The 24,300-nt window shown below is 41.7% G+C and overlaps 1 protein-coding gene and 1 long non-coding RNA gene across 2 annotated transcripts; one reads left to right on the top strand and one right to left on the bottom strand.

Annotated features, from left to right (window-relative positions):
* Positions 1-5,699: 5,699 nt before the first annotated feature.
* On the bottom strand, positions 5,700-11,209 carry RABIF (RAB interacting factor). Its single transcript, XM_072137142.1, has 2 exons — positions 11,004-11,209; positions 5,700-7,873 (listed from the first exon to the last, which is right to left on the bottom strand). The coding sequence occupies exons 1-2, from the start codon at positions 11,112-11,114 to the stop codon at positions 7,628-7,630; spliced, it is 357 nt and encodes a 118-aa protein (XP_071993243.1). The 5' UTR covers positions 11,115-11,209; the 3' UTR covers positions 5,700-7,627.
* A 1-nt stretch (position 11,210) lies between these two features.
* On the top strand, positions 11,211-23,489 carry LOC140118802 (uncharacterized). The gene is made up of 3 exons (XR_011853260.1): positions 11,211-11,309; positions 22,798-22,867; positions 23,044-23,489. It is a non-coding gene; the product is annotated as an uncharacterized lncRNA (long non-coding RNA).
* Positions 23,490-24,300: the final 811 nt, after the last annotated feature.

Here is a 24,300-nt window from a genome sequence, read left to right as displayed (position 1 = left end):
GGGATTTTGCCATCTTCTGGCGCTCATAACTTTTTTATACTTTGGTGTACTGAGCTGTGGGTGGTGTTGTTTTTTGCGGATTTTGATGACGTTTACAATGTTATCAATTTTAGGACTGGTTGACCTTGTGATCACTTTTTATAGAATTTTTTTATTTTTTTAAATGACAAAAAAAGTGCCATTTTCGACTTTGGGCGCGATTTTCCGTTACGGGATTAAATGCAGTGAAAAACCGTTATCATATTTTGATAGATCGGGCATTTTCGGACGCGGCGATACCTAATGTGTTTATGATTTTTACTGTTTATTTATATTTATATCAGTTCTAGGGAAAGGGGGGTGATTTGAGTTATTAGGGTTTTTTATTATAATTTTTTTTTTTTTAACTTTTTTTTATTTTTATTTTTAGTACTTTTCAGACTCCCTAGGGTACTTTAACCCTAGGGGGTCTGCACGATCCTATCATATACTGCCATACTACAGTATGGCAGTATATGGGGATTTTACTACTCATACATTACAATGTGCTGATAGCACATTGTAATGCATGGGTTAACCCGCAGTAGCCTCGGGTCTTCGCGAGACCCGAGGTTACCATGGCGACGGATCGCCGCTCCCCGATGATGTCACGGGTAGCGGCGATCCTTGCAGCAAAGACTTACCGGCTATGGAGAGGGCTCAGCGCGTGAGTGCATGTGTGTGCATGTGTGTGTGTGTTTAGGAGAGATACAGCAGCTCCAGGCAGCCATGTTACAGCAGAACATGTCAGATTCATGTGTAGCTGATGTCTGTGTCTCTCACCTGTATATTAGGAGGATGCAGCATGTCAGCAGATGCAGCACAGACACTAGCCACGCTTTACTATACATTACACACAGACATGAGCAGGGGGAGGGGTAACAGGGGTGACATCACTGCCTCTGACCATGTGACCAGCCTCATTTACATGATAAAGAATAGATGATTTTACAATGATTACTGTATGAATTGACTAGATAAAGGCTGGGATGGGATCCTTGTGAGCTGCTCCAACAGGTAGACCTGATGACAGGTGTCCTTTAAGGACTTCAGAGATCGATTGGATGCCCAAGGTGTGAGAAATATTTGAATACAGCGCTGTTACATCCATGGTGACTAGGAGGAATGTTGGTTTCCACTCAAAATTTCTTAATGACACTATGAGTTGTGTGGAGTCCTTTAGGTAGGTTGGAAGCTGTTTGACATATCCTTGGAGGAGGGTTTCTACATATTCCGACAGATTGGATGTTGGAAAGTTGATACACGAAATGATGGGGCGTCCTGGGGGATGTAAAGGGTCCTTATGAATCTTCGGAAGGTAATAGAACAAAGCCGTTCTAGGATTCTTAGGGGCAATGTACTGGTATTCTTTCTTGCTAAGTACGCCTAATTCGAGGACTTCCTTAAAGGGGTATTCCCATCTGGGCATTTAAATTTAATTAAATTCATTTGCCTTATGTAAACATTCCTTCAATTGGATGTTATTAAAAAAAAAATATTCCTGTGTGAAGATAATTTCTCATAAATGTAGCTATGCAGTCCCTTAGAAACGAGATAGCTTCCCCGGATACGACCACGTCACACTCTGGCAGCGGTGGCCAGACATGCGCTATAGAGTCCTGCAGGACCATTAGGATTCAGCGATCATTACCACAGGACGTATGTGAGACATGCAGTAACTCCCCGACATTTCATATACAAAAACTTTTTGTTTTTTTGTGCAATCCCTCCAGCAGAGGTGGTTGTATCTAGGGACACAGTCTGGTTTCTAAGGGACCATATTACTACATTTATGAGAAATTATCTTCTCACAGGAACATTTATTTTAATGACATCTAATTGAAGAAATGTTTATATATGGCAGATTAATTAATCTAGAATACCCCTTTAAGCATGTTCGTGAGGTGCATCATATGTTCTTGTTGAGGGTTGTATTCTAGGGGTAGATAATAATCAGTGTCGGACAGAATCTTCAGGGATTCCTGAATATAATCCACCTTGTTCAATATCACTGTGCCGCCCCCCTTATCGGCTGGTTTAATCACAATTTGGGGGTTGGCCATAAGTTCTTTCAGAGCTTTCCTTTCTTTCTGATTCAGGTTCGATGTTTTTTTTGTATATGCATCTAGTGTCCTCAGGTCCGAGGACACCAGTGCATAGAAAGTTTCCACAAACGGTCCTCTGCTTTGGGTGGAATTGAATGAGGACTTTGGTTTAAGATCTGTATGGATATAATTATCGGTCGATCCTGATCCTGTCTCTGTTTCGTTCGATGGATTGCCGCCCGATTGTCCTTTCGCCTCTTTAATTGCGAAATGGGTAATTTTCCTTATGAAGCTGTTGAGATCCATAAAAACATTGAAATTTTGGAGATCAAATTTTAACCCCTTAAGGACCTGGCCCTTCTAGGTTTTTTTTATTTTGATTTTTCACGCCCCACCTTCAAAAAACTGTAACTTTTTTATTTATACATGTAAAGAGCTCTGTGTCGGCATGTTTTCTGCGTAACAAATTGCACTTCAGCGATTACGCAATACATGCTGCCGGCTTCTCCTATAGGTCCTAGGTGACAGGGCGTGTTCTGGGGGAGTGCCAGCCGCCCCCCTTATGAATAACGGCGACTTCAGCAGGCCAGATATGAGGATCCGACCTCTTATTTTGTAAGAGGTCGGATCTGTTTAAAACACCTTTCCGATCATAGATTTAAAAAAAAAAATTGCTGGGCAAAAAGGGGCTAGAGAGCGGGTTATGTGGGGCACATTTGGGGGTGGGGGGAGGGAAGGGCTTTTTTGGGGTGACAGGTCCTCATTAAATGACTCTTTAATTGTTTCTCAGGACTGGAAATTTTAAAATTTTGGGCCATTTCTCCCAAGTACAACAATACCTCACAGAGATTTGAAGTAGGGAGTTAGTGCGATTTGGTTTTTGGCAATATGTTTTCAGGTGTCACAATGTACTTGCAGGGCCCATAAGGTACCAGTACAATAGAATATCACCAAAGATAACACCATTTTGAAAACTACACCCCACAAATAATTTATCTAATGGTGTAGTGGGCAGTTTAACCCCATAGGTGCTGGCCAAAATTTAGTACAAACTGAATGGTGCAGAGTAAAAATTGCATTTTGTTTTCTCAAATATGGCATTTTAGTAGCAAATATATTTTGCTCATGCCACTGCGGACAAATAAGCCTAACCCCTTAAGGACGCAGGATTTTTTTTCTCATTTCTCGCTCTCTTCAAAAATCCATAACTTTTACATTTTTCAGTGAACAGAGCTGTATGAGGGCTTATTTTGTGCGTAACAAATTTCACTTTTCCATGCCCTGTGCTGGGAAGCTGGAAAAAAATTCCAAATGTGGAAAAGTTGAAAAATAAATGCTTGTGCGTCACGCTCTTGTGGCCTCCATTTTTACGACTTTCACCGTGCGCTCCAAATAACACCTCTGCTTTATTCTTTGGTTTGGTACGATTGCACAGATACCAAATTTATACAGGTTTTATTGCGTTTTAATACATTTTCAAAATTTAAACCGATGTGTACGAAAAAGACGTTAATAACCTTTTCATACTTTGATGTACGGAACTGAGGGAGACTAAATTTTTTGCAAAATGAGCCGATGTTTTCATAACTACCACTTTAAAGACTGTGCAACATTTTGATAACTTTTTATTACATTTTTTGAAATGTAAAATGGTGTAAAAGTCACGTTTCCGACATTTGGGTGCCATTTTTCGTTATGGAGGTCATCACCGACAATAACCATCATTATATTTTGATAAATTGGGCATTTTGGGACGCGGTGGTACCTAATGTGTTTATGATTTTTACTGTTTATAATGTTTTATATCAGTTCTAGGGAAAGGGGGGCGATTTGAATTTTTAATATTTTATTAATTTTTAACACTTTTAATCTTTTTTTTGAATTTTTTTTAACTATTTTTTAGATCATCTAGGGTACATTAACCTTAGATGGTCTGATTGTTCCTACCATATACTGCAATACTACTATATTGCAGTATATGGCATTATTGCATGTGATTCATTACAATAAGCCACTAACGAAGACCTGAGGCTGTTATGGCAACCGATCGCCGCCCCTCCGATGACATTCGGGATAGTCACAATCACAAGAAAGATGGCGACACCCATGCGCAATGGGTCTTTGCTGCAAAATGCAGCAAAGCCCATCTCTGCCCATGAGCCCTCTTCATACACCCTTCATAGCTCTGCGGCAGGTATATCCGTCGCAGAGCGTGAAGGGGCTAAAACAATTATGCAGGTACAGCAATATCCAATATGCAGCAATAATATACAGGTTGGACACACAGCACCGCTTAGAAAGGAATGACCAAAATTTAGGTTTTGGAGATCCGCCGTGAGAAAAAAAAAAAAAAATCTACACTCACTTTCCGGCTTCTACCATCACCATAGACAAAGGTTCTTTACTGTAAGAGCAGTGAGATTATGGAACTCTACCGCAGGAGGTTGTTATGGTGGACTCTATGTATATGTTCAAGAGAGGCCTGGATGCCTTTCTGGAGAGAAAAAATATCACGGGCTATGGGGATAAAACATTTATTTAATTCTTAAAGGTTGGAGTCTTTTTTCGGCCTTATATAGTATGATACTACTGATGCACCCGAGCCAGAAGAGGAGAAGACGAGGCCGCGATGACTCCACTCCACTCCACTGGAGGGTAGTTGGAGTGGAGGGTTTCATGCAGTTAGGGAACAGCTTTGATCAGCTTTCCTAAATCGATGGGTTATAAAGGGCAAGATTGAAGGTGATCATTTAACTTTATGAACAGTATAAGATTAATGATATAGAGGATGTAGAGTACATAGAGTAGTAATTAAGTCCTAACATCCAGGCACATGTTGGTTTGGACGATGGGGGGTTGTGCATAAAAAGAAGTGAGGTTTTGGTCAACATGTTGTTCAGTATAGAGCAGTGATTTTCAACCAGTGTGCCGTGGCACACTAGTGTGCCGCGACACCTGGTCGGGTGTGCCGCAGGGAAAGTTCTCCAAACTATGGTGCCCCCTGTGTTTTGTTTCCCAGAGAAATGTAAAATGAGAAATACTATAGTCATGAGGCTGGAGTACTACAAGTACCAGCTCATATGCTGAGTATATGAGCCTCATGGCCATAGTACTTCTTGTTGTACCCCTTTATTTTGCAGTATATGAGCCACATAATAATCAGCACCATATACTAAAAACAGGGAGAAACTGAGAACTGTTGAGGAAGAACTTCGTGTGTGTCTTTCCACCATTCCTGCCAGGATATCCCTTTTGTGTTTATCGAAACAGGCCCAGGTTTCACACTGAGTGAGTAAAATAAATTTAGAATCTATATTATTAACTATATGTATAATATTACTGTTTTAGTGTCATTTTGTGCTATTTTGGTTGGTGGTGTGCCCCAGGATTTTCTAAGTATAAAAAGTGTGCCGCGGCTCAAAAAAGGTTGAAAATAACTGGTATAGAGCATTGTCTGTAGTTAATGAATTTGATGATATTCCAGAAAAATAAAAATAGAAAAATCTAAAAAAGTTCAATGCTCTGAGCCCTGCATGTCAAACTGTATTCCAGGGAGGCATAAAATGGGCAGATATCTGGATAAAATACCATATACAATGAAATGCTTAAATAGAATATGAAATTACTAAAAACATAACCAAATGAGGACTTTTAATTTGAAGACAAGTTGCTTAAGCACAAACCAGAACATTCTGCATTTGACACTCTCTTCAATAGCATTTGAGCTCCAGTGGAGATTAATCAATATTTTTTTCTAAAACACCAGAATTTATGACAGTGGTGAATGCCAATGATAATCTCCTGGGTTAAATTATTTAAAGGGGTATTCCAGGAATAAGCATAATTCATATACAAATGGGTCTTAAAAATATAAGCTTATATGTAATTAGTTGTTATTTAAAATGTTGCTTCCATTAGCAGAAAAATGCTGATGACATAGACTTCAATGAAGAATTAAAATGCTACTGGCCTTTTAGTCAGTTCGTTCATTTCCTCAGCGCGGTCCATTACAAAGCATACACAGAACAGAAGATGGCCGCCGGTCACATGTCCTGCACCTGCCTGGGCAGGTCATGTGATCAGCACTATGTTTGGCTGTAGTCGGTTGGTTGCAGTGCATCCAGTATGGGCAGTGTTTTGGTGGCAGTTACATGGTTACTATGGTAACAGAGCAAGAAAACCTGTAAGATCATCAGTGGGAGAAGAGCATAAGAGGGAGGAGGAGTTACTGAGAACTAAAGGATCTTGGGACTTGTAGTTTCCAGTGGCAGCCATTTTGGTGATAACTTTAGAGAGGCCATAAAATTTTGCGAATCGTTTAAGCTCCATTTTGTGACAAATGACATTAAGTTTTGTTACATTCATTTATTTATAGCATTATGGGTTTTTGTATCAGATGTTCATATTCCCAGAATACCTCTTTAAGTGTAGGTTTAATATATATTAACAGATTTAAAGGGGTATTCTCATCAGGGGATTTACATTTAATTAAATGCATTTGCCATATGTAAACATTTCTTCAATTGGATGTGAATAAAAAAAAATGTTCCTGTGTGCAGATAATTTCTCATAAATGTAGTCATGTTGTCCCTTAGAAACCAGATGGCTTCCTCGGATACGACCACGTCACACTCTGGCAGCGGTGGCCAGACTTGCGCTATAGAGTCCTGCCGGACCGCCAGGATTCAGCAATCATAACCACAGGACGGCTGGGGGTCATTTAGTAACTCCCGGACATTTTATATACAATAACCTTTTGTTTCTTTGTGCACTTAATCTATCAGACGTGGCCGTATCCGAGGAAGCTATCTCGTTTCTAAGGGACAACATGGCTACATTTATGAGAAATTATCTTCACACAGGAACATTTTTTTTAATAACATCTAATTGAAGAAATGTTTATATATGGAAGATGAATGAAACTGAATGAGAACGCCAAGATGAGAATACCCCTTTAAATTCCGAAAGAACAGGTGGCAAACTTTTAGCTAACTTTTTATGCATATTAATACTAATTTTCATTTAAATCAAACTCATTTTCCAATAAGCCACACTTGCCCTTGTTTAGAAAAACTCAAATTGTTTAACACGTGTGCTACACATGAGTTAAAGGTTCGTTTTTTGGCTCAAATTGCACCAAAATTCTCTTCTACCAACTGAATAACAACTTACGGTATTGTTTTTGCTAGAGGAAGGGTACAGGACAATGCATACCAAAGTAAAGTCTATTGTATTTCTCCACCCCCTATTTTATATAATCCACAGTTCTCAGTTGTACAATTATTCGTATACCAAGGACTGGTACCAGCACTGGTACAGCGACAATAAAATAAAAGAATGGTTTCATGACCACATCTAATAATATCTAGTAGGAGTACCAGTGAAACAGAGAAGCGTATATGTGAAACTTTACAAAATGTTCAAAAGAATTGAGGCCCTTTAATCAGTGGTTAGAAAACATGTATGGCACTAGAGAAAGTGCTAGTCCAACCTGTACACATGACCTCATGAAGCCAATGATTTCAGATCATCTAAAGGCTCCTTCTGAAGTCAGCACGTATTCCTCACTCATGCCGGACTCTCTGTATTGCTACATAAAAGTTACTCTTCTCTTCCAAACTGTGCCAACCAATAGGTCCCACTTCACAGTCTGCACACACCAGGAACTTTACATTTCCTACGTCTTTGGTGAATCCCACATTCTCAAAAGTGAACATGTCATGTACAAGCCAATGCTCTACAAGAAGCTCACAGTCTGGATTTGACTCATCAGCCAGAGACGATTTCTTCTTCATTGAAGGCAGAAGTAGCTGCAAAATAAAAATTGGGCTTTGTAACAAAAATAAGGCTTTTTTAAGCACATTACTGAATAAATAAAAATGACATGAAACAATTATCCAAATAGAATAAATTAATTCACAGAGAAGGGTTATCCCTGCTAAGAACTCAATTTATAGTAAAATGTTTCACAAGTCCTGATGTAACCACCTCAAATGTGTTTTCCAAGAATCTTAAATAACTCAAGCAGGCCGAGGTATGGGAAACAAAACAAGAAGAATACCCAGCTCCAGGATGTGTTACGCTAAGGTAGTTGCGGATTTTAGCCCTGCATCTGGCCAGAGGTTCCATGGGTAACCTGTGAATGAGTGGCCTCCTTGAATCATGGGGCATCAGTACTGATTTCCAGAGGAATTCACTTACTGTCCCTAGTCTGAACTAGCAACTCATTGAGTGAAGCAGGTACTTTAACCCTACAGAACTTCCATCTAAAAGTAGCAGAGGGAGCCAGAGGTGGGAAAGGTTGCATGCTTTTATTTTCCTATCACTTGACCATTCCTGGAAATCCCATTTAAGTGATGAGATGTCTAGAAGATGATGAATCTTCTTGAATAAAATCGAAACGGCTGCTGCGTTCCCTGGGCACCATCACATTGGCTGGTGCGGTATAAAAGAGCATGTAGTATCTGTTTTTAAAAAAAAAAAAAAAAAAAACAGGTTTGTCTTGAACCCACTGCTCCGTATAGACATTAGGTATCAATATATAATATTAAATTTATTTTTTTAATTGATAATAATAGGACTAAGCATTTTGGGGGCGGATCGTCCCCTTCCTCAGGTCCATAACAAAAAAACACAGGATCAACATAATAAAATACAGTCAGAAATAATGGTTTAAAAAATATTTTTTTGTTTTAGATTGTGGACAGTCTCAGTACAAAGCCCAACGGCACTCCTTCCCTTCATTGCCCTGTAATGAATCCATACAGCAGTTTACCACCACATATGGGGTATTGGTATATAGAAATTGGGTATCAAACTTTGCAGTGCATTTTGTAATTTAATTCATTGTTAGGCTACAATCACATGATCTAGTACGGCGGGCATACATTGCCGCCGGAGAGAGGAGCAAGGGATGAGCGCCGCTCACCCCGCCCTTTCCATACAGTAACATAGGGCCCGGCACAGTGTACCGTCAAAAGTTAGGACATGTCCTATCTTTCTACGGCTACAGACAGTACGGTGCCGCACGGAGCAGTGAGGCCATTTAAGTGTATGAAGGTTGTATATACACCGTATATACGTCCCCGATACGTTCGTGTGAATGCAGCCTTCAAAGTGTTTTTTTTTTCAACTACATTGATATAGTTTCCAAAAAATTCAAAAAAAAAATTTTGGGCTGGTGAATGGTTCCAATAGCCTATGCTTTGCTGATTTTTAAAATGCCTTTGTCAGAATTCTGAATACTGCCACTAACTTTATAAAATCTTATTTTACATTACCTGGTTCCCTGCCAGCAGCCAGTGGTGAGCCCTGGGGTATGGGGGTAGCTGCATCTTGTGTGTTGTTGTGTCTCCTCATGCATTCTTCCTCTCCTCCACACCATCCCACTCCCTCCCATGTTTGCTCAAGGCACATGACAAGCATAGGGGAGGGAGCTGGATGAGAGGAAGAATGCATGAAAAGACTGCGCCACAGGCTGACAGGCAGCAGGTAACGTCAAATAATGTTACCAACCAAAAAATGACATTCTTGATGACAGGTGTGCTTTAACTATTTTTAGAGAAAGGCTGGCCCTTTTAAGTGTACAGAAAAGGTTCCAATGAATAATAGGAGATGGTGGTTGAAAGGAGAGGATTGTGGAACTAAGCAGTTTTGTCTGGGATAGCACCTCACAGAGTGAGCAGCCTGAATCGAAGGCAGAGCTCTGAGTCTAAGGTCTATTGCCCACGAGTGAGTGACTTACTCCCAAGATACTCACATTGTAAGCTAGCCTGAATGTCTGGCCAAACCATCCGAGACCGGATCTGAAATCAGCTTATGATAGTTCAGCTTCGCTCGCAAAGCGTTTGGGCCGGACATTCAGGCGAGCTTATGATGCGACTAAAATGCATTACACTTGCTCATGGGCAATAGGCCTAAGGCCCAAGGTTGGCAGAACATAAGAGTATGGCCGGAGAGTAGAAAGATGAAGAATGAAATGTACGGAGATGCAGCACCATGGAAGATATTCTAAAGGGAATATCTGTTGTTGTGACTGATCAGGTGTAGCAGTTGGAGAAAAATATGTATCTGGCTGCTATATTCAGGAGACATCTGGTTCGGGGAGAATTAGTCATTAGTTTTCAGTGAAATGAAAATAAATCTAAGGGCCTATAAGAGTTTTGGTGGATTCTGGCAATGTTATGGAGTTGTAGGTGGAAGAAGCCTGCAAGTGATTGAATGTCTTGAGTGAAGGAAAGATCTGAGCCAACTTTAACCACTAGACCAGTGATGGCGAACCTTTTGGAGACAGAGTGCCCAAGCTACAACCAAAACCCACTTATATGTTGCAAAGTGCCAACATGACAATTTAAGCAGTAACTTATTGATCCCTGCTGTATCATAGGTTTTAATCGTATTGGCGTCCTGAGTTCACCAATACAATTTGGATTGAAGCTTCCCTCCAGGGTCCCAATGGCAACCCATCTCTATCCACACCTTCTACTTACTTTAAAATAGGGCTGAGCATGGCACGTCCTGGGCTGTCTTGGACCACAGGAGGAGGCCTTGAGTCCTATCTGGCAAACTCTGTGTTGGGATAAAGTCCTGGGTGCCCACAGCAAGGCCTCTGAGTGCCAGCTCTGGCACCCGTGCCATAGGTTCGCCACCACTGCACTAGACTGTGAAATGGAAATATTGGGGTGAGCCTCATAGATGGTGGTGCCACACGAAGATCATTTCATAGCCCTAGAAAGAGTAACCACAGCTCCAAATAGCTTGAGGTTACTCGGGCCTCCAGTTCTTGTGATAAGTAGGGGTATCCATCTAATCACACTGGTACACAAGGGTTATGGTGGTAGTTCCCATGGCCTAATACTCCACTTCTATGGGGGAGATACCATGCAGCAAATGTCTACAGCACAGGGCTATTTGTGGTCTACGTCACCTACGGCCTCTGACCTCTCTCTTTGCCAGAGTAGCTGTCCCCACCGATAACACCCGGCAGCCGCAGCGCTGGCATAGCACCGCCCGCAAGTTCTTCCCATCCGCAGACACAAGTGTTTCTTCCATACTTGATCGGCTGAATGAAGGCCCCGTGCGTCATTGTCACGTGACCGGCACAGGAGCACGTGACTGCCTTAGTGGGTGGGTTTTGTTAGGCGTCTTTAGCTCTTACTCATGCTATCCTTTTCAGGCCAGGGAACTTCAGAGACGCACATAAAATGGCAGCGCAACATGTCAAGGAGACTACAGAAAATCGCATGTGTGGGTGGAGTCATTTGCGTTAAAATAAGTAGCTTGCATATTTTTTTCATGAACATCCATAGCTTCCATGTGTGAAATTGCATTGTAAAATCACTATGATCTGAGGTCTGTGTAGGGAAGGCTGATCTGACAAATATTCTCCACACAGAAGATGAGACAGTGCTTGTACCATGGTCCAGCTCATTAGGAATTGCACTGTCCTATGTTCATTTGGAAAGAAACAAAACTGCACCAAAACGTAGACAAGAAAACAATAATAAACTACCCCCTGTGTGTCTGGATAATTAACCTGGTGCAGTATAAGACTGGCGAGTCTTCTTTTGTATCTCCTGTTAGTTGATCTAGTTGAATTTTCTGGCACACAGGATATTTTTTTGGCTCGGCCACACCCCTTTTTCAGGGGATTTAGAAAACAACCTAAAATGGTCTAACACCTTAAAGGGGTGTTCCCACAGAGGCAAAATTCCTAATTACATACAGAACAGAAGATTTTTTTTTTTTTAAATGAAGAGTTCCACAGATATATTTATAACCTGTCTCCACCAGTTCTTCTGTGCAATTTGGTTGGCATTGGATATGACGATAAACTCCAGACTATAGTCGTGCAGGTCTCCTGTCAGGCCGGATTCCCTAACATGAACGTGTATCACCTGTCTATTATGTGTCCTGCACTGTCCCAGCACATCAGAATATTGCTCCTGCCCGCCACTGCCTCCCATCCTACTAATACACTTCCCTGCAGGGTCAGCCCTGCACTACTGCCTGATGCCGCTCAAGGGGAGGGGTCGGTCTAGTAGCCACCTGTGCTGCCGCGTTCACCGGCGTGCCCTAGGTCGCTGAAGCATGCCTCACCGGCTGTAATTAGACGTACTGGGCCAAGTGTGGTGGAGCGGGGCTCTGCTGTCACCCAATGGGCTTGTCATATATGGCGACAGACACCTGTGGTGGATGTGCTGTGAAAGATATCATATTTCTCTACAGATGCCATTTTGTCCAACCAGATGCCATCTTGTTGTCCATTCAAAAGCCATATTGTGAAATGTCTATTTGTGTCATGACTCAGCCATCTTGTTTGCTTGTTTGCCTTCTCCTTGACTCTTGTCAGAGATAGTTGTCCTTCAGGCTATTTTCTTCTTATTTTGGTTAGCAAGAAGCCTTTGGAGCCATTCTTAGTACATTTTGTAGCTGGGATAATATAAACATACTGTTTATATGAGAACAAGGCCTCTGGAAGAAACAGTTCATCAACATTTTGGGAGAATGACTTAAATGGGATGGTCTTGGATATTCAGCTGGCCTATATCATTGCAGTATTTTATCATGTTTTCACGCCCCTATACAGATAATTTTCTATGTTTTATATATGCTGCTGCGCGCTAATAAACATTGTGAGTCTGTATTTTCTAAGAGACTGGTGTGTCTTGGTGTCTGCTCTCATCCCAGTACTGGTAGCCATTTTGGCTATAACAGTTAATCTGGAAGTCACCTTACATCTGATTAGAGCAGTTTGAGCCCTAGTTAAAGATCTTTAAATGGGTATTCCAGGAATCAGCATAATTCATATACAAATGAGTCCTTAAAATATAAGCTAATATGTAATTAGTTGTAATTTTGCTCCCGTTAGCAGAAAAATGCTGATGACATAGACTGTAATGAAGAATTAAAATGCTCCTGGCCCTTTAATCAGTCGATGGTTGATTTCCTCCGCGTGGAGCATACACAGGACACAAGATGGTCGCTGGTCACATGTCCACCTCACATGTCCTGCACCTGCCTGGGCAGGTCATGTGATCAGCACTATGTTTGGCTGTAGTCGGTTGGTTGCAGTGCATCCAGTATGGCCAGTGTTTTGGTGATGGCAGTTACACATCATTACAATGGTAACAGAGCACGAAAACCTGTTAGATCAACAGTGGGAGAAGACCATAAGAGGGAGGAGGAGTTACTGAGAACTAAAGGAGCTTGGGACTTGTAGTTTCCAGTGGCAGCCATTTTGGTGATGACTTTAGAGAGGCCATAAAATTTTGTGAATCATAAAATCAAACTATTTAAGCTTCATTTTGTGACTAATGACATTAAGTTTTCTTACATTCATTTATTTATAGAATTATGGCTTTTTGTATCAGACGTTCATATTCCCGGGATACCCCTTTAACAGTGCTAGCGCTTGTGTGCCACCCAATGGGCTGATTTGCCAGCATAATAGGTGTTTTGCCGCAGCCTCGTCCTACCCCTGGCGTGGCCTTTGGCCCCTGTGGTATATTACACTGAACCAAATGTAAGGGGGACGTCGTGTGACACACCACTATTGGGAAAAAATGGACCTAAAGGAATGGCGTTGGCACGTTGATTTAGTATAGGATCATTTTATTAACTAAGAACTGTGGAACAAAATCTGGTGGGGGGCCCCCATTGAATGTAGTCCAGATGGTACAGCAATTGCTAATAACAGCCCCAAGTAATCACTATATACAGCCCCCCCAGCAATCACTATATACAGCTCCCCCAACAATCACTATACACAGCCCCCCAGTACTCACTATATACAACTCCCCCAGCAATCACTATGCACAGCCCCTAGTAATCACTATATACAAACCCCCAGTAATCACTATAAACAACCCCCCAACCAACCCAGTAATCGCTGTATAGAGCTCCCAGTAAACACTATAAACAGCCCACTAGTAATCACTATATACAAACCCCCAGTAATCACTGCATACAGCCCCCAGTAATCGCTGTATAGAGCTCCCAGTAATCACTATAAACAGCCCACTAGTAATCACAAGATACAGACCTCCAACAATCAATGTATACAGCCTCAAGTAATCACTATATACAGACCCCCAGCAATCACTGTATACAGCCCCCAGTAATCATTATATACAACCCCCAGCTAAAACTATATACAGCCCCCAGCAATCACTATATACATCCCCCAGTAATCACTATATACAGCCCCCAGCTATAACTGTATACAGCCCCCCCAGCAATCACTATATACAGCCCCCAGTAATCACTGTAAACAGCCCCCGCCAATAACTATATACTGCCCCCAGTAATCACTGTATACAGCCCCCCAAGCAATAACTATATACAGCCCCCAGTAATCACTGTATACAGCCCCCCCAGCAATAACTATATACAGCCCCCAGTAATCACTGTATATAGCTTTCCCAGTAATCACTGTATATAGCCCCCAGTAAAAACTATATACAGCTCCCAGTAATCACTGTATATAGCTTCCCAAGTAATCAGTGTATATAGCCCCCAGTAAAAACTATGTACAGCCCCCCCAGTAATAACTATATACAGCTCCCAGTATTCAGTATATACAACCCTCCGAGTAATCACTTCATGCACTGCCCAGCATATAGTGCATACTACATACAGCCCCTCCCCAGCATTAACAATATACAGTCCCCAGCATTAACTATATTCACCCCCCCATAATAACTATATACAGCCTCCTATAAGAACTATATACACCCCCCATAATAGCTATATACAGTCCCCCTATTATAACTATATACAGCCCCCTATTATAACTATATACACCCCTCTATAATAACCTACTTTATACACCCCCCTTAATAACAATATACAGTCCCTCTATTATATACACCCCATAATAACTATATACAATCCCCCTATAAAACCTATATACAGTCCAAGGTAAAATAATAAAATTGTACTAACCTTCTTCCGTTTCCCTGATGCAAGCCGACCTCATCATCTTCTTGTGGTGTCCCCCGGAGGTGTACCAATAAGCAGGCGCCCTGCTGGCAGGCAGCGCAGTGATGTCACACACTGCGCTGCCAGCGGCAGGCCGCCTCGATCTTGGTATACCACCGATTGTCCATGGCAGAGCAGGCAACTCATTGTCCCCTTGCTCTGCCATAGGCTGAAGTTGGAGCACGCCACATGTCTCCTGGGTACAGCCCGGGGAACCTGGACCCAGATAGGCTGTGGGCAATTTGGGCGGTCATGCGACACATTTAGCGGGGACCGCTTTAAGGGCTAAGTGGTGGGGGCCTAGGGCGTGGAAGAGACTTAAAAAATAGAGGACTAAAATCCCACCAGAGGAGTGTGGGATTTTCTCCGGCTGCAGATGTGCTGAAGTCATTCAAAGCAAAGGTCTGTGCACTTCCTACTGATTTCTATAACCTTCAGAATATGTAATTAGAATCTTTATCTGTGCTCCAGTCATTGCTGTTCAATTATGATCATCATGTTTTTTGCAAAATAAAGGTTTTTTGTTGATATACTTTGGTAATCAGTGGCATGGTGTACCCCCTACAAAAATCCATCAAATATTGATTACTGTAGATTACATTATTTATTTTAAAAAAAAATCACCTTACCATATAGGCTTTTAGAGAAAAAAAAAACCCTGGAAGAAGGCTTGAGGGTGGACATGTGGGTTAGGGCAGCACCTTTTCTAGGAATATTTTGATACTTGTATTGCTGGCTGTGTAAGCACTTTGTTAATATACAATAATTTAGGATTTTATCATTTGTCTATCCATTTTTGTCCTGCCCAAACATTGGCAATACAATGAGTGATACAAGACAATGATTGTGTATGGACTAACTTCTGCTTTTTTGTTGTATTTTCACAGCAATATTTTTACTATATTATTTATAAAGTGTAACTTTTATTGTTATGCATTGGTGCATTTGTGTTGGTAGGTTAAATGCATTTAGACCTAAACACTTCAGGAACTAGCAACTACAGGCAGTCCCCGGGTTACATTCTTTTGCCCCAGTGACAATTGGAGTTTCAAAATTTTTGGTGTAATTGGACCAAGAATTATCAATAAAGCTTCATTGATAAGCTTCACAGACACCTTACAGCTGATCATTGCAGTCTGGGACTGTAGTAAAGCATCCAGAGAGCTTCACCAGAGGTCACAGTGGGCAGAGGGGTCCGTCTGTAACTATGGGTTGTCTGTAAGTCGGGTGTCCTTAAGTAGGGGACCGCCTGTAGTATCTTACCATCTATACCTCCTCGATGCACTTGAATTGCATTTCAAAATTCTCCTGATTCAAGGCTTCTCATTGCAAACTCTGAAATCCACAAGTTAAACCTACTGCTATAATTGATGTTCTACATGAAAACCTGCACTGTGTGGTCTTCATACATCAGGAGATGGGGTGTGTCAGAATCCTATCCATTATAGGATATATCCATCCATCTGCACATATAAATCAGTGCATGTTAGCAGCCACCAAATGTGCAGTGGCTATTGTGGATGTTACCCACAGTCTCCCTAGCCTCAAGGAGCTTGGTGTGATGAACCAGTCACTATTATTTTTGCAATACACACTGAACTGTGATTATCACAATGTAAAAATCAGTCTAGTTTTAAACACGAGTTGTGCGTGTTGGCAGGAATAATTGTCCTGAACGCCGAGCAGCCGAAACTCACCTCAGCTTGTCAGTTCAGTTCTGGCTGCTGAGCGTTCATACCAGTCATTCCGGCCTTAGTTACACTACAAAAAAACCACCAAAAAAGTGTACAGAAAGTCAATTACTATTGAAGAGACCTTTTTGTTTTTTGTGGACAGGATACATTTTTCAAGCTATCCAAATTATGGACAATGCTGTTAGAAACTTCACTTAGCAATAGACACTTTATCTTGTGCTCTTCCAATATGAGGAACATCCGAAACTACATGCTGATGGTAAACATAAGCTTAAAGAGTAACTGTAAAGGTTTATTTTTCACATATCAATAGGAATGTAAAACAATTTTGCCTATTATCTTTATATTTTGCCTATTAGGGTGCGGTCACACGTTGCAGTTAAAACTGCATCGCAATCAGCTTTGAGGTGGTTTTAGGTGCAGTTTTGTCAATTTCACAGGTGAAAGAGATGGACTGAACGAGTGAATTTGATTTTGAAGGAGAAAGCTGTTCCACAAATGTCATTCACCTGCTGATTTGATGTCTTTTACTTGTTAAAATAAGTAATACCACCTAAAACTAACCCAAAACTAATTGTGATGCAGTTTTAACTGCAACATGTGAACGCACCCTTACATCCAGTAGTTTATTTCCTTTACCCCTTAGATTACCTCAGAGCTGGAACAGCTGCTTCCTCTCCATCGTAGATTTGTTTATCTGATGTTTATCAGATAGTTTAACCCCTACACGCACCTGGACATTATAGTACGTCCCTGCAGGTAGATACTTCCCGCATCGGGACGTGCTATAACGTCCCGCTTCTGGCACCTGCTCACGAACATAGCCGGCACCAGAAGCAGCGGCTGTCAGCTGTCTAGTACAGCTGACACCGCGCTTTAACCCCTTTGTGTCCAAGCCATTTTAGACCTTTAGGACCAGGCCTGATTTTTTTAATTTGCCCTGTGTCATTATAGGAGGTTATGACTTTGCGACGCTTTAACATATCCAGGGGATTTTGAGATTGTTTTACCGTCACACATTGTACTTCAAAGTAATAAAAAAAATTTGATGATATCTTTTGTGTTTAGTTATGAAAAAAATTGAAATTTGGCAAAAATTTCTGAAAATTTTTCATTTTCAAAGTTCAAAATTATCTGCTTTTCAGGCAGATAGTCATAGCACCCAAGTAACTTTATAACTAACATTTCCCGAATGTCTGCTTTATATAGTGTGTTAACCCTTTAGATGCTTCACATGGGTTAAAACAATATGAAGGTATAATTTACAAGCTGTAATTTTTTTAGACAATGCATTAATTTTGACCAAAAATTAAACCGTTACAACGTATTAAACGACAAAAATCTCCACAAAGTTTGATACCCAATTTCTCCCGAGTGTGAGGATGCCCCATATGTGGTGGTGACTGCTGTATGGGCACACGGCCGTGCATAGAAGAGAAGCTGCGCCATTCAGAGCAGATCTGCAATGTCACATTTTACAGGCTATAAAATGTTTATTTTTTTGTAATTTGGACATATGGGAGATTATTTTTTTTTGTGGATGAAATCCACTTTTCAGGGACATCATTTACGAGGGGGCTCAATAGACAATAATCAGATTTTATTAACTCTTTCTTGGTGGTGGTTAAAAAAATCATTAATTCTTGTTTATGGTTTTTAGCATTTTTTTCGCCGGACGTTCACCATACCATAAAAATAATGTGTTATCTTTATTCTACGGTTCATCACGATTACGGCGATACCCCATTTATATGGCTTTTTTATGGTTAACTTGTTTTGCAGAATATAGAACAAATTTTGTGAGAAATATGCTTGTTTTTGTATTGCTATGTAACAATGGGCAGAACATTTACCGTATATACTCGAGTATAAGCCAAGGCCCCTAATTTTACCACAAAATACTGGGAAAACCTATTGACTTGAGTATAAGCCGAGGGTGGGAAATGCATTGGTCACAGCTGCCCCAGGGTATATAGCCTGCCAGCCCCTGCCCCAGGGTATATAGCCTGCCAGCCCCTGCCCCAGGGTATATAGCCTGCCAGCCCCTGCCCCAGGGTATATAGCCTGCCAGCCCCTGCCCCAGGGTATATAGCCTGCCAGACCCTGCCCCAGGGTATATAGCCTGCCAGACCCTGCCCCAGGGTATATAGCCTGCCAGACCCTGCCCCAGGGTATATAGCCTGCCAGACCCTGCCCCAGGGTATATAGCCTGCCAGACCCTGCCCCAGGGTATATAGCCTGCCAGACCCTGCCCCAGGGTATATAGCCTGCCAGACCCTGCCCCAGGGTATATAGCCTGCCAGACCCTGCCCCAGGGTATATAGCCTGCCAGACCCTGCCCCAGGGTATATAGCCTGCCAGACCCTGCCCCAGGGTATATAGCCTGCCGCCGCTGCCGGACAGATCGCACAGAAGATATACAGGGGTCGCCGGAAAGGTGAGTTTAGATATATTTATTTTTTTGACTCGAGTATAAGCCGAGTTTGGGTTTTTCAGCACATTTTTTGTGCTGAAAAACTAGGCTTATACTCGAGTATATAAGGTATATTTTTTTTGTTTACAGAGCTGGTTTATAGCTTATTTTTTGCTGGACAAGCTGTACTTATTCTTGGTATCATGTCGGGGTAAATTTTACTTTTTGATTACTTTTTATGCCCTTTTTATGAGGTCAGATGTGAAAATGTAATAATTTTTGCAAGTTTTTTTGTTTTTTTTACACCGTTCACCGTACGGGTTCAGTGACGATTTTATTTTATTGTACGGGTTGTAACGGACGTTGTGATGCCCAATATTTGTGTTTTTTTGGTGATTTTCACTTTTTTATGTTTTATTGTATTATTGCATGGGATGAGACTTCAAGGGACTTTTATTCTTTTTTAATAATTTTTTTAAATTGCACTTTGTTTTTTTTTTACTTTTTTTACTGTTTTATTTTGTCCCAGGGTGGGACATGAACAAGTGATAATTTCATCACTTGTTCATTGTAATATACTGCAATACTAATGTATTGCAGCATATTACATAGTCAGCCTATGCATTCTGCATAGGCTGACATCAGCACTGTTAGATCGTGCTTACAGCACGATCCTAACAGGCTTCTAGTAAAGGCAACCCTGGGGTCCTTATCGGGCTTCAGGGTTGCCATGGCAACGATCGGCACCTCCGTACCATGCACGGAGGGTGCCGATCGTCGCGGCGATTCACAATAGACTCTGCGGTCACAATCACTGCGGCGTCTATAGGGTTAAACAGCCGGGATCGCGATAGTCGCGATCCTGGCTGTTACTGCGGGTTCCCGGCTACCGCGTACTGCCGGGATCCCGCGGCGATCGCCCGGGCTCAGCTTCTGAGCCCAGGTGATCGGCATGACGTGACACTACGTCAAGGTGCGGGAACGACCCACATCCTATGACGTAGTATCACGTCAGGGTGCGCAAAGGGGTTAACACCCATGATTGGAGGCGGCTCCAATCGCGAGTGTTATCCCCTTACATTGCCGCGGTCAAGCATGACCACGGCGTGTAAGGGTCTTCCTCCTATGGATCGGATCCCCCATGTCTCTTACTGGAATCTGATCCACTTCTGGGCAGCCCCGAGGTCTGCAAGGTGCCCCAGGGCTGCCCAAGTGCCCCTTCGGGGTCTGACTGTAAACTGTCTGCGCATGCATCTGCATGCTCAGACAGTTTACACTGCTCTACAAAGAATTAGTATTGTAGAGCAGTGTATTGGACTTGAACCAGCGATCAGAGCATGGTTCAAGTTCAAGTATGTATAAGTAAAAAAAGTTAAAAACACAAAAGTTTACACGCTAGAATAAATAAAAAATAAATACATAAAAATATGAGACCCGAAAATGTCACTTTCCCATAAAAACACAAAAGTATATACTAAAGTATAAAAAAATACAGACACACAAAAAAACGCCACATATTTTGTATTGCCGGTTCCGTAACAATCTGTATAATAAAACAGAATCGCTACTGACCGGGGGAAAAAAACGCAAAAAACTATCAGAAAAAAGATCATTTTTAATTAATACCTGAATAATATTTTTTTTAATGATTTTTTAAATAAACTGATTTTGCTTGGGTTTCTAACTTTGTGGAGCCTTTTTTCATTTAATCCATTACAAATGTTTAATTTTACACCCAAAATAAGTGTATTGTCAAAAAATATTACAATTTGTAGGCCGCACCTCCATTTTGTTTTAACCCCTATAAAACACCTAAAGTGTTAACAAACTTCTTAAAAGTGCTTTTTCATACGTTGAGGGATGTAGTTTCGATAATGGGGTCATTAACAATTCTAGCTATTATCTAGGCCTCTCACAGTCAATTAAAAATTGAGTAGGTCCATCTAAATATGAGTTTGGGTGATTTTTCCAAAGAATGTAAAAAATGTCACCCCATCTTAAAAAACCATGCCAACATAAAGCAGACTTTTGGAAAATGTAAGTTATGAATTTATTTGGGTGATATGACTATCGGCATCAAAAATAGAATTTTTTTCATAACTGAACACAAAAGATATCATCCAAATGTTTAAACTAATTTGAAGTACAATGTGTCATGAGAAAACAATCTCAAAATCCCCTGGATATCTTATATCGTTCCAAAGCTATAAGCACCTATAGTGACACAGGCAAAAAAATCGGAGCGCGTCCTAAGGGCTAATATAGCCTTAAAATAATATCATTTCATTCTATCTTCTAGCAATGATAAAGCATTGACACCCCACCGGAAACCTCCGATGTGCATATCTCCACCATGGATGCTCTGAGCTGTAGTGGTCACTACTCCGCAGGTGCTTAATGCTGAACTCACTCATAACATGTCATTGATTCCTTGTGGAAACTGATCTAAGCATTTTTACCTAAAGACAACCAACAATTTTCCCTAACTGGCCTGGTTGATATAGATTTCTACTGGTGTTCCCACCAACTTTCCAGAACATACCTGTGTGGTATAGATGGCCACTGGTGTACCCCACTAACTTTCCAGAACATACCTGGGTGGTATAGATGACCACTGGTGTCCCCCACTAACTTTCCAGAACATATCTAGGTGGTATAGATGGCCACTGGTGTCCCCCACCAACTTTCCATAACAGGCCTGGATGGTGTAGATGGCCACTAAGCCCCCAACTAACTCCCTTGGCAACTTTCTTAGAAATAGCTGGGTGACATACATTGCCACAAGAGCTCCCTTTAAGTTTCCCAGACATGAATGAATGACCACCAGTGAAACATTCTCAGACATGCTTGGTATAGATGGCCATTATACCCCCTCAACAACTTTTCCAAACATACCTTGGTGTCCACTAGAACCTTCTGACCAAGTTTTCTGTACATATTTTGGTGGTTTAAATGGCCGCTTGAGCAAATGACCACCTCCTCCATAAATGCCCAGATCATGCCATCTTACCAAGACATGACTGAATGCTATTGATGGTCACTAGCATCCACTTCCCCAGAAATTCCTGGATAGAAAAGATGGCCACTTGAGTCTCCCATAATAATTCCCAGACATGCAGGGATCACATAGATGGCCGTTGACATCCCCAGATGACATATTTGTCCACTATATTCCCCTCCCTAAATTTCTCATATGTGCCTGGATAGCCCCCAACAGCCTTTCCGGTGGGGAGGGGGGGGGGGTAACTAGCCACTATATCCCTACTCTTTCCTGGAGAACACAGATTCCCGATGGCTTGATAATTCTTTACTCTGTTGTGTAGGTAATACCCTGTCAGTAATAACATTATTTTGTGACTATATGAATGTTTGCAGGAAGTGTCTATTGAAGATGTGAGACATAAGCTGACGTTCTGTAAGAAGATGGGACTTCCAGTGGTTGGGATTGTAGAGAATATGATTGGCTTTGTTTGTCCTCACTGCACAGTGAGATGAAGAGTGGGGGATGGGGATACAGGATGTTGTGGGATGGAGGTTAGGGGGCCCTGCTCATGTCTTAGGTGTGTGTCCTTGGGGTTCAACTTGCCTCCATAAGGGCCTACCTGAACTAACTGTACTTACACATGTTGTCTCTGTCTCATCCTAGGAATGCACCAATGTCTTTTCCAAAGGAGGTGGAGAGGAGGTGGCAAAACACGCAGGAGTCCCATTTCTGGGTAAATGAAAAAACCCTTGTATACTATAATTTTATTCTATAGTGGATTTTGTTAAAAAAATAATTTAGAGGGTCACTGGAATACAGTATACAGTATAACCTAATTCATAAAGATGTGCTGCCCACTATTCCAAAAATCTCACTTTGTGTTCCTTTTGATCCTCTACTGACCCAAAGTCTGTAGCAGGGGAAAGATCTTATTAAGGAGTTCCGAAGAGTGCGGCATACTCATCCATCACCAGCATTGCTCAGAAAATCCTGGACAGCGTTACCCAGGGTTCCTGACCCTGAAGATACCTGCCATCTAAGGACTATATTGGGACAGATCATGTACTATAGGTTGTACCTACCTTAATACAAGGCCAGCCACACCACGGATTAGGAACCTGCTGATGTCAGCATATGAGAACATTACACAAGAAGATATGTGGCTGGCAATACAGAAACCTCCTCCTCATATATATGGATGTATCACATATATGTGTATTTGTGGAGACTTTGTACATTTATAGCTTTTCCCATCATGAGCCCCAAATTTGGAGAGGGAATCTTACTGGGATGAAACCACAAGAATCCAGTGGTCAGGAAGGTTTGTTACTTCAGATTACAATATCTATAATAAAGGATTGCTGGAAATGGTTCTATGTTCTGTTTCTTAAGAGGATTGTAAAGGCTTAAAGAGGTTCTCCTGCAAAAAACACTTCAATAGCTGCAGGATAGGGATAAGTGTTAGAACATTATGGGGTGCAACCATTTGAACTCTTTGTAATCTGGAGAACTTGAAACAATGGGCCACATTTTTTAGTGTTTTGCGCGAGTTGTCTGTCTGCCTTTGCACTGAAAAGAACATGCAAACTGCTTGCACATGTACATTGCTCAAAAAAATAACACATCCTAGATCTGAATGTATGAAATAAATGAAAACTGCCAATCCAGTGATGCTGAAGGATGTTGCAGAACCTGCTTTCATCTGTGAAGAGCACAGGGCACCAGTGGCGAATTTGCCAATCCGGAAATTCTCTGGCAAATGCCAAGTGTCCACGGTGTTGGTGCTGTGAGCACAACCCCCATCTGTGGACGTCCGACCCTAATACCATCCTCATGGAGTCGGTTTCTAACCGTTTGTGCAGACTCATGCACATTTGTGGCTGCTGGAGGTCATTGTGCAGGGCTTTGGCAGTGCTCCTCCTATTCCTCCTTGCACAAAGGCAGAGGTAGCGGTCCTGCTGATGGGTTCCTACAGCCCCCTCCACGTCTCCTGGTGTAGTGACCTGTCTCCTGGTAGCGCCTAAAGGTCTCTGGACACTATGCTGACAGACACAGCAAACCCTCTGGCCACAGTTCACATTGATGTGCCGTCCTGGATGAGGTGCACTAGAAGAGCCACTTGTGCGGGTTTTAGAGAACTTCTCATGCTACCAAGAGTGTGAAAGC

This window comes from Engystomops pustulosus, chromosome 2, assembly GCF_040894005.1.
Source record: "Engystomops pustulosus chromosome 2, aEngPut4.maternal, whole genome shotgun sequence".
NCBI lineage: Eukaryota > Metazoa > Chordata > Amphibia > Anura > Leptodactylidae > Engystomops > Engystomops pustulosus.
This window is presented reverse-complemented; position numbering and strand designations above follow the sequence as displayed.